General features: G+C 33.4%; 2 protein-coding genes and 1 non-coding gene across 3 annotated transcripts in view; 2 read left to right on the forward strand and 1 right to left on the reverse strand.

The window, feature by feature from the left end:
* Positions 1-3,417: 3,417 nt before the first annotated feature.
* TRNAF-GAA lies at positions 3,418-3,490 on the reverse strand. The gene has a single exon. It is a non-coding gene; the product is annotated as a tRNA-Phe (tRNA).
* A 72-nt stretch (positions 3,491-3,562) lies between these two features.
* Positions 3,563-5,846, forward strand: LOC111369621 (autophagy-related protein 8i-like). Its single transcript, XM_022991206.1, has 5 exons — positions 3,563-3,703; positions 3,794-3,849; positions 4,497-4,549; positions 5,341-5,459; positions 5,539-5,846. The coding sequence occupies exons 1-5, from the start codon at positions 3,658-3,660 to the stop codon at positions 5,634-5,636; spliced, it is 372 nt and encodes a 123-aa protein (XP_022846974.1). The 5' UTR covers positions 3,563-3,657; the 3' UTR covers positions 5,637-5,846.
* Positions 5,847-11,466: 5,620 nt separating this feature from the next.
* The window catches only part of LOC111369062 (protein translocase subunit SecA, chloroplastic-like), a 40,812-nt gene continuing 34,100 nt past the window's right edge, over positions 11,467-18,178 (forward strand). The window contains exons 1-3 of the mRNA XM_022990548.1: positions 11,467-11,470; positions 11,587-11,707; positions 12,057-12,236. Coding sequence (XP_022846316.1) covers positions 11,467-11,470; positions 11,587-11,707; positions 12,057-12,236 — 305 coding nt within the window. The remainder of the gene's footprint in view (positions 11,471-11,586; positions 11,708-12,056; positions 12,237-18,178) is intronic.

Raw genomic sequence — 18,178 nt, forward strand, 5'->3', positions numbered from 1 at the left:
TGGAGATGCCCTAATGGTTGTCCAGATGAAATTGGAAGAACTCATTTAACTGTGGGAGATGATAGGTATGTATCCAAACTTTTTTTTAGTTTGTGTTGAATGCAAAATGATTTCACTAATTTTAAAACTGATTGAACAGGATGTATATTTTGTACTGCTTGTGTAGTTAATGATTTATGCTTAACTATTTTAACCATTGAAGTAAATGAATACCCTTTCATGAATTTTTCATGGTATTTTTCATGCATTTGGAAAAAATCACAATGTAAAAGTACATAATTCAGATTTTTATCTCTTACATTTTGACAAGTTGTATAGATTAGAAGGTCCGGTGTTCTGTGCAACCTTATAGACAAAACTTGGGTGCTGATAAGTTTAAATTATATGTAACAAGTGTTAGCTACATTAAAAAAAAAAAATAATAAATAATAATTATGGGAGGCTGTGATTTATTTAGTTGTAGTTTAGGAGAGTTTAAAATTGGGAGGAAGCAAAATTAGCAATTTGGATAATTTAACTCAAAATGGTCAAATAATACTCTATTCATTTCACATCACCTGTGGGAGGATAAAATCCTGGTCTTGCCTTTTGAAATTGCTATCAAGTTGTGTGAATTATTCCCCCAATCACTTTGTACTTGGAGTTAAATGTTTGGAGATACATAGACAAAAAATGCCATTTGTTTGCTTTAAAAATAAAATAAAATCAGCAAGTTACATTTTGAAGATGGTAAAATTGTTGTTTGCTTCAATTTCCCTGCTATCTGCCAAATTCCCTCACTGCTTTAAGTTCCCTGCCTCTATTTTCATGCTTTCAGATTCATTACTATCTCGGCATGGCATGTTGTAAGTGCTAATTTGAAATCTTATTTAGATGGGCCTTATGCTACATTTAGTTTGGTGCCAATTGACAAAAAAATAAAATCTTGTGGGAAAGATTTCAAGTAATATAAATTTCAAGGAATATGGACCACCATGGTTAAGTACAGAGCATTTGAATGAGATAATTGATAAACATCAGAGCAGTGAAAGATGGAAGAAGAAATATAAACTTGGCCCTGATAACCGACTCATTGTAAGGTCAAGAACCATTACTAAGCACACTGCTGGCTCAATGACAATTGTTGCCCACAAGCTAAGGCTGGAAGTGTTTAATTTTATGAATTAATTTCATAGATGATTGACATGCTGTGAGTTATCTTATTCTATCTGTTAAAAGAGTTATTATTCTGTCCATTTATTTTACAATTCCATTTGTTAGATGTGTGCATATGATCATTTCGAAATGAAACTAAAATAAGGACTGAATACGAGAAAAATCGGCATGTTCTGTCTAGTTGAAATCGAAACCAAAACCAATTTCATGTTGTATTCATTTACAGTTAATTATCCAGTAAGTTACTATTTGAGAAAGTTAAAAGCTTTATATAAACCAGCTTCCTTTAATAATGGAATTTTATTTCCTTCATGTGAGGTATAAGTTCTTAGAGGAAATGAAAATGGGTGGAATAATGGTTTTTTTTTTTTTTTAAATGAGTAGTTGAAAAAGAAGGAAAATTTTTCGATTTACATGTAATATTATTTTATGAAAAATTGTATGGTTAAAAATAGGAGAGAGAAAAATGGAATAAAAATTAATGGAGATCACATGGAGGTTTAGATAGATTTTTTGCTTGGAGTACATTATATTTTGCTACAAGAACTAGTGCACAGCATCCAAAATTAGAGTATTTCATTTTTGTTTAGGTATAATTTATGCTGATTTTCTTCAGCATTTAACTTGGAATTTTCCAAATTCTATTGTTTGCTTTTGATCTATTTTACCTAATTCATTGGTCTGCATTTCTGATGAACGCATATTTTGTACTATGCTAAAGTCGAGAACTTGCAATTTTAGTGAAGAATTGCCTATGCATGCAATCCTCATATTAAACATGAAAGTGTATGATGTGTTAAACAAGCTGTTTACTAGTATGCATGACATGATGTTTCATTTTGTGAAGAGAATGCCAATTAATAATCTTCTTTAACTAAACATTGACTATATTGCTTATCTACTAGTATGAGAAATTAGGCAAGACACCTACTCTTTCACAATTGTTCAAACATGTACATTGACGAAAGAGGGAGGAGACTTTGTAGGCAATAAGTCATGAATGGTGTATGTAACTGAAATAAATTAATTTTTATTATATATTGTTCATAGTTATTTATTGAAACTTGCATTTGTTTTATAGGAAAAAATGAAAATGCAATTCATGAAAAATATGGTTCAAATGTTTCATCACGACCTGAAATAGACATTGAAGCATGGTGTTAAACAAGCCAAGGTCCTAGTAAGGGTGGTCGCTTGTATGGGCTTGGTATTTGTCTTCCTAAATTGCACAAAGTTGGCATCTTCAGTCCATATGATGGACATGCTAATATCATTAGTTTGCAAGAGGAACTTCGTGATGCTTGCGAGAAGATAGATCAACTTACAAGGGAAAATAATGAATTACTTCAAAAGATGGAAGATGGTAGGCTTGAAGAAGAGAAGAAGATGATTGAGTTCGAACAAACCATACTTCGAATGATGGAAGAAAGGAATGGGTCACGAGATTAGTCATTCAAACACAAAGATCTTCAATGGTTGGACATAGTAAATGTTTATTTTGTTTATAAAAAAGTTACCATTGAAAGTGTTTGAAGATCATATGTAGATATTTTTGGATTTGGTGTCATGTCGAACATGATTTAATTTCGACAAGCTAGCATTGATTTTTGAAATGGAAGCAAAATTAATGTGATTTTGTGCAATTGTTGAACGGTGAATTATTGAATTAAAATGTTTGCAATTTCATACCTGTTCATTTGTTATCGTATTTTAACTTTTTTAATAGGATTAATTCATTATAAAAATATACTAGATAAAAATGTTTAGTGGCATTTCTTTTAAAATTAGAATTCAAATTTCAATGGATTTATATTTGTTCTAAATTTGTATATAAAATTTATCAAAAATGTTGTGACAAAATATATGTTACAATTATAAAAGAATAATTTTTGTAGGAAAGTTGATGACGCATAAACTCGTGTTAAATATCAATGATGTTAAAAAATATAACACACATAAAAATGTGCTGACGTAGTGGTGGGCGGGGGTGGAGAAATTAAAGAATTTTCTTTTCTTTTCATTTTTTATTAATATGTTTTTAATTGTTTTGATTGGAAACGAAGGTGGATAAGACTTTCTTATCATACTCTTCTAAAATATATACGGACTATTGCGTCTTAAACAAAAATACTAATGGGCTTTTGACCTACTATCCAACTGTACTTTTTGAAAAGTAATAGGACCTAATTGTACATTTTGAAAACTTGGGAGTTTCCCCTAAAAATTAATAACAGAGAGAAGGGCAAAAACAATAAAAGATAATGCGGTGAGCGTGGATCGAACACGCGACCTTCAGATCTTCAGTCTGACGCTCTCCCAACTGAGCTATCCCCGCTTTGCATTTTATTTTCGTTTTAATAATATCTAACCTGATTACATCGTGCAGTTTCTTGTATCACATTCTTTGTCTTTCATTGCTTTATCTGATTAGAAAATTCCAAATTCAATCAATCTTCTACGACTTTCTCTCTCTTGCGGATTGCAAATTTTGATCGGGAAATTATGGGAGGGGCCAAGACTCAGCCATTCAAAGAACAATTCTCTTTCGGTTTCTACAATTTCTTCCCTTTTCTGATTTTAGTTTTTTTGTTCTGATAATCAAAATTGCGGAAAGAATGATAATTATTGTATAATGCAGAGGAAAGACTCGAAGAATCAAAGGAAATCATTGGGAAATATCCAGATCGTGTACCTGTAAGTTTTTTTCATATTGCCATAAGTTCTAGGGACTGATTTATATGGAAATGTTTGTTCTTGGAGACGAACCAACTGAATTGTGTAAGAAATAGTGTCCGATTAATTTGAAAGATTTGATTTTAATTTCTTGAAATTTCTGTTCCCAACTATTTATGGCATGTTGAAATTGCTTAATTTCTTTAATTACTCAAATCACTCTTTGGAGGAAAAGCGATAGTGATAGAGCAAATGGAAGATGATGCCAAGAGGACCAACCGAAGTTACCCAAATTTGGGAAAAATAAAATTCTTTTGTTTTATATTGAGATTGAAGTTACACAATTATTTTCACCTGGACACGACTTTTTCACCTTGAGCTCGAAATCGAGTAAAGAAGACTTGGTCTCTTTAATCAAGGACATATTAGCTGATGATCTTCTAATGTGTCCATTTGTGTGTTTCAAATGCTCAGGTTATAATGTTTTAAACAACGTCGTGATTAGTAATTGGAATTGGTGTTTGTACATAGGATAGATGCTTAATGGCCATCGAAAAATGGAGTAAAATACATTGGATTGGACAAATTCTTTAAATGCCATCTATGATAACCTTGTGATATTACTCTCAAGAATACTGCAACTATTGCCATTGTTGAGTTCATTGCAGGTGGTGGTTGAGAGGTATTCGAAAACTGACCTTCCTGAGATGGAGAAGAAGAAGTAAGTTATTGCATACCTGGTGTTTCAGTTGTTTTTGTCCCCATGGTCTTGCAATGTTAATTTTAATTATGCAAGACATGCAAATCTTTGTGTTCTTGCCCCACCCAATGGTCAAAACAAATTACTGAATAACAACAAAAGAAATGCTAGTTCCGCAGCAACAACTTACTTAAAGGTGTTCTCTACTTGAATAGAATCATATTGCAGCATAATCCTTTGTATATTTCTACTGTGAGTATGTTGGATCACATTCGGATCAGTCACTAATATAGCGGCATCCTGGAGTTATGATATTGTTCTCAATCCTGCTGTCTTTTTGAAACTGCTTTCTAACTCTCTACATGAGTTCTCTGTCTAAACTCAAGAGCATTGATTTGATCCACTGTTAATTTCAAGCCAGTAAGGTGTTCTAGGGCGTTAGGTAATTATTCCTTTGGTGGAGCTAATTTATAATTTTTATGATGTATGCTTCAAATTTTTTACTTGAGTTAAATTGGTAGGCTCTACTATAGAACTCTGTCTATGTGCAAGTGTCTTTGTTTGATTCGCTTTTTATCACACTGTCTTGTTTTAAAAATCCCATTACATGCCATCTGGATTTTTATTCCTTAGGATCACTTTACAGGTTTTGATTCCATATTCTGGGGTTTTATTCCTTGGGATAACTTAGATTTTGCTGATATTCTACTAAAATTACCCCTTCCTACAGTTTAAATTTTAATAATAAGGCCCTAAGCGATTAAGATGTGCTCAACATCTTTTAATCTTGTTTACATTTTCTTTGGCAACAGGTATCTTGTACCCCGCGACATGTCTGTTGGACAATTCATTTATATCCTGAGTGGCAGGCTTCATCTGGCTCCTGGGAAAGCTCTATTTGTATTCGTGAATAATACCTTACCTCAAACATGTAAAATATCCAATATATTTCTTAAAGTAGATTCCTTTTATCGGAGGCAGTCCACTTACACAATTCTGTTTTTCTGCAGCAAGTTTGGTGGAGACTCTGTACGATTCATCTAAGGACGAAGATGGGTTCCTTTACATGTGTTACAGCAGTGAGAAAACCTTTGGTTATGCTCAATAGACTTATATGAAGAAGAATTTCTGTAATCAATATATGGTTTGTCTTGACATTCGGGCTCACAAAATTATGTGTCTTATGTGTAGTAAATGTCTATAGTCAGTCTATCTGTAAATTCACCTGAATCGCGCGTGTAACATTTATGGTTGAAGTACTGAGGAAACTTAAAAGACCTATAATTATGTAGCGATCACTGCTTGATTCGACCGCTAAGTGTGCGTGTGTGTGTGTGTTTCTGTAGTCACTATATAGGAGGGATGATGATGAGTCTGCCTCCTGAATATACTATAATGGTAGGGACGAGTGTGACTCTGAATAGTGAAAAACAAGGTTTCTGCATTGAAGGTGTGTTTGGGCTTGAACCATATTGAGCCTTTATAATAAATCTGTGTTGGTTTGATTGTATGAAATAATAGAGCAAGTCAAGAAATGCTTTTTAAGTTATTGACATCGATGACTATGCAGTTAAATTTTGGTTGAATACGTTCAGTCGTTAGCCCTTGCGTTTCGACTTGGTCCCCACTCTCTCGTTTAAAGAGAGGAAAGAAAAAGACTGAACCTATGGAAAAGTCTTGAATACATCACAAAGTAGTTCTAGTACAATAATTAAAACGAGAGAGGAAAGAAAAAGACTGAACATATGGAAAAGTCTTGTATACATCGCAAAGTAGTTCTAGTACAATAATTAAATTCATCAAAGAAGAGATCGAGTTGAACAATGGTGTAAGTTAGCATGAAATGTGCATTAGAATTTTCGAATCTTTCAAAAGTGTGCAGTGCAGTTCTAAACTTTTAAATTATAGCACAAATGTGCGACGAGAGGATTCACTTTAATGTAGTTTAAAGCAAGCTTTTAATATTAAATAAATAAATATTTAAAAAATAAGAGTATGTTTGGTACAGCTTAAAATTCAATTAAAATCAATTTTTTGATCGTTATTTTACTATTTCAGCCGTCATTTTTGAATTCTTTTTTAATAGGTAGGATTCACTTTATCTCTAACGGTCAAAAAATCAATTAACAAAATTCTTACTAAACAAGCACTAAATAAGAAGAGATTTAAGAAAATAGAAAACAATCATTTTACCTATTTCAACCCACTTTATCCACAACCATCCTCCCGCACCCTGCACTAACTGTTCATCTTCCCACCACTAGTGTCGTTGACTCAATCCAGCCTATTGCATCGCACACATCGACCAACATCACCATAATGCCTCCTTGGTTACTAGCAAACTGAAGGGGAGAGGAGTGAACTGCCCAAATGGTCACTGAACTTTGCAAAAAGATTTCAAGGGGTCGTGATCATTGAACTCTGTAAAAAGTTTTCAAGGAGTCACTAAACTTTAAAAATTATCTAAATAGTCACTGAACTTTGCAAAAAATTTCATTGAGGTCACTAAACTTTGCAAAAGATTTCCCATAGGTCATTGAATTGGGAAACATTTTTCAAAGTTCAATGACTATTTAGGTGATTTTCAAGGTTCAGTGACCCCGTACAAACATTTTGCAAAGTTCAGTAACCATTTAGATGATTTTCAAAGGTCAGTGACCCTTTGAAAATCTTTTGCAAAGTTTATTGACGATTTGGACAATTCACTCAAGGGGAGAGATACCGATGGATCTGCAAACCATAAGCCCTTAACATGAAATACAACTTAAAAACTTCAAATGTGTTGCAAATAGTTTTTTCCCTGTTCAAGTTTTCTATTGCCATTACCATTCCAGCACCAGAATTCTCGAACCGGATTGAACCATACTCGAGTCGAACTGAACCAAATTGAGCGGTTCTTCTTAAGTTAAATATCCGAACGAATATCAAAATCGAGAAATGATGAGTTCGGTTCAATTCTTTGGTTCCTTATCTAGAAATAAGCCTAATTAATTTTTTTTAAAAATAAATTTGCTAATTGAAAAACCGAATCTCCTTAATTTTTTAATTAATTAATTTTAAATAAGCCCAATTATTTTTGCTAACTAGTTAATTTAGCTCAAACCCAAAAATATGATTTTTCCTATTTCTAATTTTTAATTCAAGCTCAACTTAATAAAATTGACCTAATTTTTACGTAAACTATTATTCTACCGTAGTATTGTTTCTACTAGTTTGGTGAAATCAAACTGAAGCACAACAACATCTCTATTAATTACTATAAGCTCGCTATCTTCCTCTTCCTGTGATAGTAACAATCAAATTCTATGAAGAGCTCAACAAAGAGAGATACAAAAGATACATTAGATTGAAATACGTTATTTTGCAAGAGCTAAGATTGAACACATTATTAATTGAATTAATGTAGTTTTGTAAATATTAAAAAATTTATTTACAGTACAAGATTTGAGAACCAAATGGGACTGGACCAAATTGAACCAAATAGAATCAAACCTGAACTGTTCCATAATTAAATTTGTACATATGGTTCAACTTACTGAATACCCTAAAATTTTGGGGCATGTTCGATTCTCGTTTGAACCGAACCAAACCAGACCATGCCCAGCCCTAAGTACTATGGCTTTTCGGCTTTGAAGAGTTGTCAAGTGTACTCAATTCTTCTGTGAAGCCTTAACCACCATCTTTGATTTGCCTTTAGTAAAGAGCTTTAAAGTCGTGTTGTTTATGATTGTAACCTATTGGCAATTCTTTCACAATAGGATTAAACTCTTTTACCAGAAAATGTTTGCCCAATTGGTTGACCTACACTCACATGCACATAGGACTCACGTGAATAAAAGACTGTCAAAAAATGGTCCCCGATTGCGAATGTGTTGTAAGGGAGTATTCCAAACCCTCCTTAATAGTATGGCATGATTGTTCACAATATAATGTTATCAGCTACGTCAAGTTTAGAAATACTACTTATGTAATCACGAGTCTTGCCTTTGTCTTTCTTGGAACGCTGGTCATTTTTTCACAAGACTCATTATTCCAACTAACATTACCAATTATCCTCTAGGTAAGAGCCTGAGTACCTGACACCATGCCTTCGCAGTCTCATCATTAAGGATAATAAGAGTGTAAAATATGATATTTTCTCACTTAATTGTTACAATCGTATGATTATCTGATGTCAAAATGCACTCATTACTCTTATATTTTGATTTAGGTCGCAATTTGATGGAAAAGATGACATTTGGAAGAAATGAGCAAAAAGGGTCAAAGTGGAAGAAAGTGAAAGTCAAGGGACCAAGTTGTAAATAATCCATAATGAAAGTGGCGATGGAATGATGATTCAAGAAAGTTAGGAGTCAATTAGGTGTAATTTGAAGTCAAAAGAAGTGAAATATGACCATAACATCTTCACAAATCAATTCTCAATTGTAAAAGTTATGCATCGATTTTTAGCCTCATGTTGAGACTCGTTTTTTACGTGGTAAATGATCGAATTGGAAGATAATGAAGCAAAGTTGTAGCTCTTTGAGTTATCTTTCCAAAGCATCTTGAATTACCTCAATCAGACATGGGGAGGGAAAATATGACCAAAATACTAAAAACTATCTGGCAAAAAATTGGTAAACCATGCGACCGCGTAAAAGGGTGTAGGAAAGTTTTGGGCGCCACAATTTGTTCTATGTGGCTGCATAGGTTTGTACTATGCGGTTGCATAGTTATCTCCCAAAAGAAAAATTGGAAGTTTCCAGATTTCACGCCATCAACTATGGTAACACATTTTCACTCGATTCTTAAGCCTAGAACACTCCAGACCGAAGGGGAACGAACCTAGTACCATTTTCTCTCATCTTGGGTGAAGAAACTTCATGGAAGGCTAGAAATCTTTGGTGAAGTAAGGGAGGAACTCGATTGGTATCGGTTATTTCAACGTTTCTCATGCATGTAATATGATTTTCATTGCTAAACAATTCTAGGTTTGAATTTCTTGTTCTTATAAATATGTTTTGAGATTGGTTTAATATGTATTATATTTTCATGGACTTAATCATGTTCTTTCCATCGAATTATTGAAATATGTATTGAATTTCAATTTCAAGCATTGTTGTGAGATTGGTTTAACATTTGCCATATTTTGCATAGATTTAATCATATTTTATCTATTGTGAAATTAAATTATTTGTTGAATTTTAATTCCAACTATCTTATTATTGTGATTCTCTGTGATTTTATGCTTGATGTATAAGGTGGATTTAGAATCTGATTTCAATATATTAAAGTGGTTATATGTTATAGGAAATAATTTGATGACAAGAATTTTTAATTGAGTATATGAATGTGTAATTAACTGATTGATTCGAACCGATAGAGGGAATTTCGACGCTTTACTACTTCACACATCGATATTTAAATTTTATTCTAATTGATAAACTATTTTCATACACTTCACGAAACCCTAGCTTTTGATCCTTTGAGTAATTTTCATCTCATTGTGGATACGACACTCCAAAATTATACTACAACCACTGCATTATATTTTGGGCGTAATTAAATTTTGGGGCCGTTGCCAGGTAGATGATAAAAATAATTAAAGGATTTTCAAGCAAAAAGGTGACTTCGTTCCTCTTTTATCTTTTTAGTTTGTTATTTATTTTTAGTTATATTTTGTTATTTCTCACATTTTTGCATTTTTTGCGCTTTATGAACAGGTATCGAGAAGAGCGAGGGCGATTCATTGCAAGACCTTAACTAGAGTTTGAATTACTTTCTAACCCTCTTTTCGATTCTGCACCTGTAGACACGAGCATCACATTACACAACACAATGAGCAATAGTGAGCACAGCGATGTGCCCTATAGGACCATACATGGTTACCTTCACCTAACACACACTTTCACGTCATCTTGCATTATGTTCCCACTCAATATGCCACGTATGGACCAAAAATCGCGAATGATTCAACTTCTTCCCATTTTTTACGGACTTGAAAATGAGAATCCATACGTGCATATTCGGGAATTGAGAAAGTGGTTACAACCTTCCACAATCAATGTGGCACAATGGATATAATCAGGCTTAAATTTTTCCTATTTTCACTCAAAGAACGAGCAAAAAGCTAGTTGTATTCATTGAAACCACATTCTATTGGAACTTGGGCTGAAATGACCCAAAGCTTCTTTGAAAAATATTAACCCCATCATAAGATCACTGCCCTTAAAAAGCAAATTTCCTCATTTGCCCAAAAGGATAGTGAAAGCTTATACCAAGCCCGGGAGAGATACAAGGAGTTGCAAACCTTTTGCCCCCACCATAGATATGAAAGTTGGCGTGTTGTGAGTTACTTTTATAAGGGCTTAACACCTAGGAAGCGTATTAGCTGAAAATGCTGAGATGAGGGGACTTTATGAGAAACACTATAATGCTTTGTGCGTATATCAAAAGTCCTATACCCCTTACTCTGAAACTTATAACACAGGGTGGTAGAATCACCCCAATTTCAGCTGGAAATCTGAAAACCAGCAAACTTTCCAACCCAATAGAGCCTACACTACACCTCCATACGAACTTACATCTTCTATGAACTCTTTAAAAGACACTCTACACACTTTTATGGAGGCACATGGTAAAATCAATCAAAAGTTTGAGACTATGATTACCCAAATCATTGAGGAAACCAAAGAGATGAAAAATCATATGTCCAAATTAACCAATGCCTTAACTATAGTGGAGCGAGGAAAATTTCCAGCACAAGCTCAGCCAAATCCAAAATGGCAGAACATAGCTCAAACTTCAGAGTCAAGAGAAAGCAATTTTAAAGAAGTAAATGTCATAACCACTCGATTTGGTAAAGTTATAGAACCAATTCTCAAGCCTAGGAAAATTGAAAAGGTGCCTAGCAATTCATAATAGAGTACCCCTAATGAGGAGGTAGTGAAAAATACACCATGGGTACCCTTTCCTCAAGCTCTTATATCCATCTCAAAATCTGTTGGTCAACATCGTGAAATCTAGAGCACCTTAAAGAAGTAAAGATCAATTTACCTCTCTTACATGTGATCTCCCAGGTTCTCACTATGCTAAAGTCCTAAAAGACTTGTGCACTGTGAAGATGAAACACCATGTCAAGAAAACTGCTTTCTTGACTGAACATGTAAGCGCTGTAATTGAGCAAAGGATCCCTCCAAAGTATAAGAACCCTGGTTGTCCTACTATTTCTTGTGTCATCGGGAACCGTGAGATTTCACAAGCCTTTCTTGACCTAGGGGCTAGTGTTAACATCATGCATTATTCTATTTACTTGTCATTAGGCCTAGGAGAAATAAACCTACATCCATAAGTTTACAATTGGTTGATTGATCCACCATACGAACAAAAAGGGTGTAGTCGAGAATGTGCTAGTACAAATTGATAAATTTTACTACCCTGTTGATTTTTTAGTTTTGGATGTAAAATTAGATGTGAATGTTAACTCCAAGATTCTCATTATTCTTGGTAGACCTTTTCTTACTACAACTAATACTCTTATCAATTGCAGGAATGATTTGATGAAGCTATCTTTTGGGAACATAACCGTAGACGTCAACATCTTTCACGTCATGAAACAGCCTGAGGAAGATAATGAGTGTCATCAAACATACATGATTGATGCACTTGTCAAGGAGGAAACACATGCGTTTATTGACCCCGACCCTTTAAATTCTGAAATTCTCTCAAGGTATGATAATGGAGAATATGCTGATATTTGTGCTGTTTTTGATTATTTTCAGCATTTGAGATTATTTTCATTTTCTACATCACCTTTCCACTGAGAACTTTCATGCTTCTCTTACTTTAGCTTATGTTGATTCACTTTGGTATTCAGGTGACATATTTCCTTACCTTGATTTAGCAAACATGTTTTTGTATTGAGGACAATGCAATATTTAGTTGGGGGAGATTTTCACATGGATTTTGTTGTGAATTGCATTACTTCATGGAATTTTGGCTTTGATTTTGTTGATTGGTTAAATTTTTTTAATTTCCTCATTTGCTACATGTTCATGCTTTTGAATGACAAGACATGCCATTGGGAGTTAATGTTGTTTATGAGAATCTAGACGTTGAGACACTTGTGAAATCTCTTTTGTGCACACAAACTTATGGTACGACAGTGGTTTAATACATGTAGTTAGATGAGTCTCTTGTTGAAGTTTTTATGTGAGAATTGGTGACTATTGAGAGCTACCACATGTTAAAAAAAGGACAATAGGCATTCATTGGTTTTGTGAATTGGAAACTGTTTTGAGAACATATGGTTTGTGGTAAGATGATGGATTACTTGGGAAATGATAAAGGTCAATTAGGATTAACATATAAGCCTTTCACACATTCTTTTTCAATAATTACAATCCCTAGAAGCCACATTGAGCCATACACACATATATAGCATCTTTCTTCATGCATCATGCCATCCCTACTTCTTCACATTGGAGTATAATCTATCCATGTATTCGCTCAGCTTTTTACTTTCAAGTGTGGAGTAAGTATTGAATGCTTATTTGTGAAGAATAGAAGCAAGAAAATGACAAGAGTTAACATGTACTCAAGCAAGATAACCTATAGAGAGAAAATCACACTAAACACATTGATATCCGTGAGTTATGGGCTTGACCCTTTAGCTTGAGACATACTTGATGCTACATGTGCTAAGGTTGGTAGTAAGAAAGCTACGGCTCGACAAACATTCACACATTTGACAAGTGCTTTTGATATCTTGATGATCATGACATTGTTAATTTCTTGTGATGTTGAGTTTGAAAGGAACATGGCATGTGCTTAAATTGAAACTTAATAATTTCATTTGTATCATGGATCAAACACTCATTTGCTCGTTTTGCATTAAATTGCTAGGGACTAGCAATAAGCAAGCTGGGGTATGATAAGAATGTAAAATATGATATTTTTCCCTCTTAATTGTTGTATTCGTATGATTATTTAATGTCAAAATACACTTATTACTCTTAAGTTTTGATTTAGGTCGCAATTTGATGGAAAAGGTGAAATTTGGAAAAAATGAGTAAAAAGGGCCAAAGTGAAAGAAAGTGAAAGTTCAGGGATCAAGTTGCAAATAATCCATAATGAGACGGGTGATGGAATGATGATTCAAGAAATTTAGGACTCAATTAGGTGTAATTTGAAGTCAAAAGAAGTGAAATATGACCATAACATCTTCACAAATCAATTCTCAATCGTAAAAGTTATGTATCGATTTTCAGCCTCATGTCGAGAACCATTTTTGACATGGTAAACGATTGAATTGAAAGATAATGTCTGAAGTAAAATTGTAGCTCTTTGAGTTATCTTTTCAACACATCTTGAATTACCTCAATTAGACATCAGGAGGGAAAGTTATGGCTAAAATACTAAAAACTATCCGACGAAAAAATTGGTGAACCATGATACCGCATAAAAGGGTCCAGGGAAGTTTTAGATGCCACAATTTGTTCTATGCGACCTCATGAGTTTATACTATGCGGTTGCATAGTTATCTCCCGAAAGAAAAATTGGCAGTTTCCAGATTTCACGCCATCAATTATAGCAACACGTTTTCACTCGATTCTTAAGCCTAGAACACTTCAGAACAAAGGGGAACGAGCCTCTCATCTGGGGTGAAGAAACTCCATGGAAGGCTAGAAATCTTTGAATAAGCAAGGGAGGAACTCGATTGATACTTGTTATTTTAACGTTTCTCATGCATGTAATATGATTTTTATTGCTAAACAATTCTAGGTTTGAATTTCTTGTTCTTATAAATATGTTTTGAGATTGGTTTAATATGTATTAGATTTTCATGGACTTAATCATGTTCTTTCCATCAAATTATTGAAGTATGTATTGAATTTCAATTTCAAACATTGTTGTGAGATTGGTTTAACATTTGCTATATTTTGGATAGATTTAATTATGTTTTATCTATTGTAAAATTAAACTATTTGTTGAATTTCAATTCCAACTATCTTATTGTTGTGATTCTCTGCGATTTTATGCTTAATGTATAAGATGGATTTAGAATCTGTTTTCAATATATTAAAGTGGGTATATGTTATAGGAAATCCATATTTTAGAATTACTGTAAAATTAAATTGAGCTTTAATATTATATTTTCCAATTAAAGTTTAATGACAAGAATATTTTAATTGAGTATATGAATGTGTAAATGGCGTTGATTGATCCGAACCGATCGAGGGAATTTCAATTTTTCTCTACTTTACACATTGATATTTAAATTTCTTTCTAATTGATAAGCTATTTTCATATACTTTATGAAACTCTAGCTTTTGATCCTTTGAGTAATTTTCCATCTCCCTGTGGATACGACACCCCAAAACTATACTACAACAACAGCGTTACGCTTTGGGCGTAATCAAAGGACCTTGAACCAATGAGGTTGATATTGTTGAAAACTTACTTAATCATGCACAGTGAAATTAAAAATAATTTTAATTCCCACCAATGTTCTGCTTCGTATTTATATAGAAACTACGATAGGAATTATACATTTGCTTATCTTGAACACGAACAATCGTGATTTACAATCCAGAGTTGTCAAATTGTCCCAACTTCCAATGAAAATCCATACAGGGAACAAGAATGAGAGATTTAGGGTTTCTATTTTCTTGTGCTAGGAAGAATATAATTATGATGTTTTATTATCTTTCAAACCCTAATAGCCTATTAATAGAAGTCTAAGTGAACTTGTCCCATCTTTTAAACTTAATTCGATCTAATATTTAATTAATTAAATTTGGTCCATAAATTAACTAATCCAATTAATTAATTTAGGTCTATCAACAAGCAACTCAATTAATCAATTGTCATGTACAACACTTGTCAATAATTAATTGGTAAATCTCCCTATTATAGTTCTCCTTTCGTGTGTGATCTTTTAAGTTCTAATCACGATATCTAACGACGTGAATTATTATTTTGATCTAGTCAAATCGATAAATTAAATATTTTAATTTATCACCAATTCACATCTGTCATCCCAAATTGACATCAACAATGTAGTGAGGCAATACATGTGACGAAAAATGTCACGTATTATAACAAAATCAAATTTGTTCGTTTACCGTATAATCACTTTGTTAATATGATTTGATCAATTACGAGACATGAAGTGTGTCAATCTCAATTATGGATCATATCTTTCATCTCACTATTAAGTCAATGCAAGTCAAAAACTCTTTTGATTTATGAGTACATCGTGGCTAAGTTTTTATAATTGACTTAATTGAGTGAAATGTAGATCATAATTTCTTACTATCTGGGAGTAACGAATCTTCTATTGATCATTCACAACCTTCATATGATTCTTGACATACCCGAGTGTACCATATTAATGATTCTTGGCAGAGCAACATCTAACATCACCAATGTATAATTGTTTCCATATAAAGCACTATGATGAACTCAAATTGAAGGACCAATTTCACTGCCGAATATTGGAGATTTACCATTGATACTCAGATAGTTATAAATGTGGAATCTTTCCAACGGGTCTACAATGTTTTGTTCTCACAACAAAACATTCTCATGTCCATTTAAATGTTACCACATTTTAGCATGTAAGATAAACTACTTACTTCAAAAATGAGAAATGTCACACATGATAATCTAACCGTAATAATGATATCCATATCTTTTATTACATATGACCATGGATATCTTAAAATTCAACCATATGTAATTTTTATCCCACAATTACAACTCCTTGTGATTAACAAATTATAAAGACTTGAATCTTCGGATTCTATTATTTAATTTAATAGAATATTAATTTAAATTAAATAATAGATAGATCAAAAATAGAATGTATTAATATTATATTCAAAGTATTTGCGTTCAAAATCGATTAGATCAAGAACATAACACTTACAGACACATGATTGGTCAGTCCCGTACCAGCTTATATCCCCAAGTACTTTGGCAAAGGCACTCGTCGTGAGGATCCTGTTGGGTTGAGACTTTTCGGGGTTGCCCCAATGAGGTATTCATGTCCTTCAACAAAGCCGTCGATGTTGTTAATCCAATATGACTCTACCACCAAAATTTCATTCTTATCTAAATACCATAGCTCACAACTCCAGTCAAGTTATAACTCCTAGGTATAGAAAGACTCCCAAACACTTCACACTTCTTTAATCAGATAAAGGCATTCAATTGGCTTAATCCTACTAGGAGTACACTACTTATTCTTACCACAGGCAAGAGAACCTCACCCTTGCCTCGTGTAAGTGCCATTAAAAATACCTCATATGTTCAAATAATGATCTTGACAATAAGGTCGGGGTTTGCGTCCCTTCATTCGAAATGTTGTACAAGGTCAGCGTCCAATCTTTCCTTTCAAATTTTTAAATAAGGTTGAGGTTCAACCTATCCATTCATTTCAAAATTTTATACATGGTTGAGGTCCAATCTCTTACTTTCAAAATTTTAAATAAGGTCGAGGTCTAATTTCTTCCTTTCAAATTGTCAAAATAAGGTCAGTTCTTTCTAAATTTTATTCAATATCAGAGTCCAACCACTTTCTTTCAAAATTTTAAACAAGGTTGGGGTCCATCCCATTTCATTCTAACTTTATACAACGTTAGGTTCGAACTTCTTTCTTTCAAAATTTTAAACAAAATTGGGATCCACCCCTTTTCTTCAAAATTTTATGAAAGGTCGTGGTGCATCCCTATTCCTTTTAAATTTTAAATAAGGTCGAAGTCCAACCCCCACCATTCAAGACTTCAAACAAAGTCAGTGTCCAACCCATTCATTTTAAAATGTTAAACAAGATCGGGGTGCAACCATTCCTTTCAAAATTTTAAACGGAGTTAGTGTTCAATTCATTTCTTCCAAATTTTAAACAAACTCGAGATACAAAAGGTGAATGCAAAAGCCTCGAGGCTTACTATCCTAGATCTGTGTGTTTGGAGGTCACAAGCACGATCATTTCATAACTTAATACATCATATCCTCGACCCCAAGATGCATTTGGCTAACATCAATCCTCAAGGCTAGATGTCGGGAGCCAATGATATTAACAATTTTTGTATTCTCAAAGATCGAGTACGAGGACCTTACACCGTGCTTTCTCATTCTCATTATTAGGGACCTTGAGGTGTTGGGGTTGACACACAATTGGTCACCCCCTACCAACCTATATCCCCAACCATTGTGGTAGAGGCTATACTCATTGTAAGAATCTCGTTGAGGTAGAGGCTCCTCGGTATTATGTGCAGAACCCCAATGAGGTGCTCCAATCTTTTAGCAAAATCACCAATGTTGTTAATCTAATATGATTCTATCACTAAAGTTTTATGATTATTTAAGTATCTTATCTCACATCTCCAATCAAATCATAACTCCTAGATATGGAAAGACTCCTAAACACTTCACAATTCTTTAATTAGATAAAGCTATTCAACTGGCTTAATCCTATTAGGAGTATACTACTTAATCTTACTAAGAGTGCACTACATACCTCTATAAACATAAAGCTTTGGATCATTATTCAAGTACACTTTTTCAAGCTTTTGGCTTATAACCTTTTGCATAAATTTATTTCTCGCTAACTTGAGCATTGGAGATACAATAAGGAAACACCTTATTACCTTTGTTTTAGATATC

The sequence above is a fragment of the Olea europaea genome, chromosome 20 (assembly GCF_002742605.1).
Source record: "Olea europaea var. sylvestris chromosome 20, O_europaea_v1, whole genome shotgun sequence".
Taxonomy (NCBI): Eukaryota; Viridiplantae; Streptophyta; class Magnoliopsida; order Lamiales; family Oleaceae; genus Olea; species Olea europaea.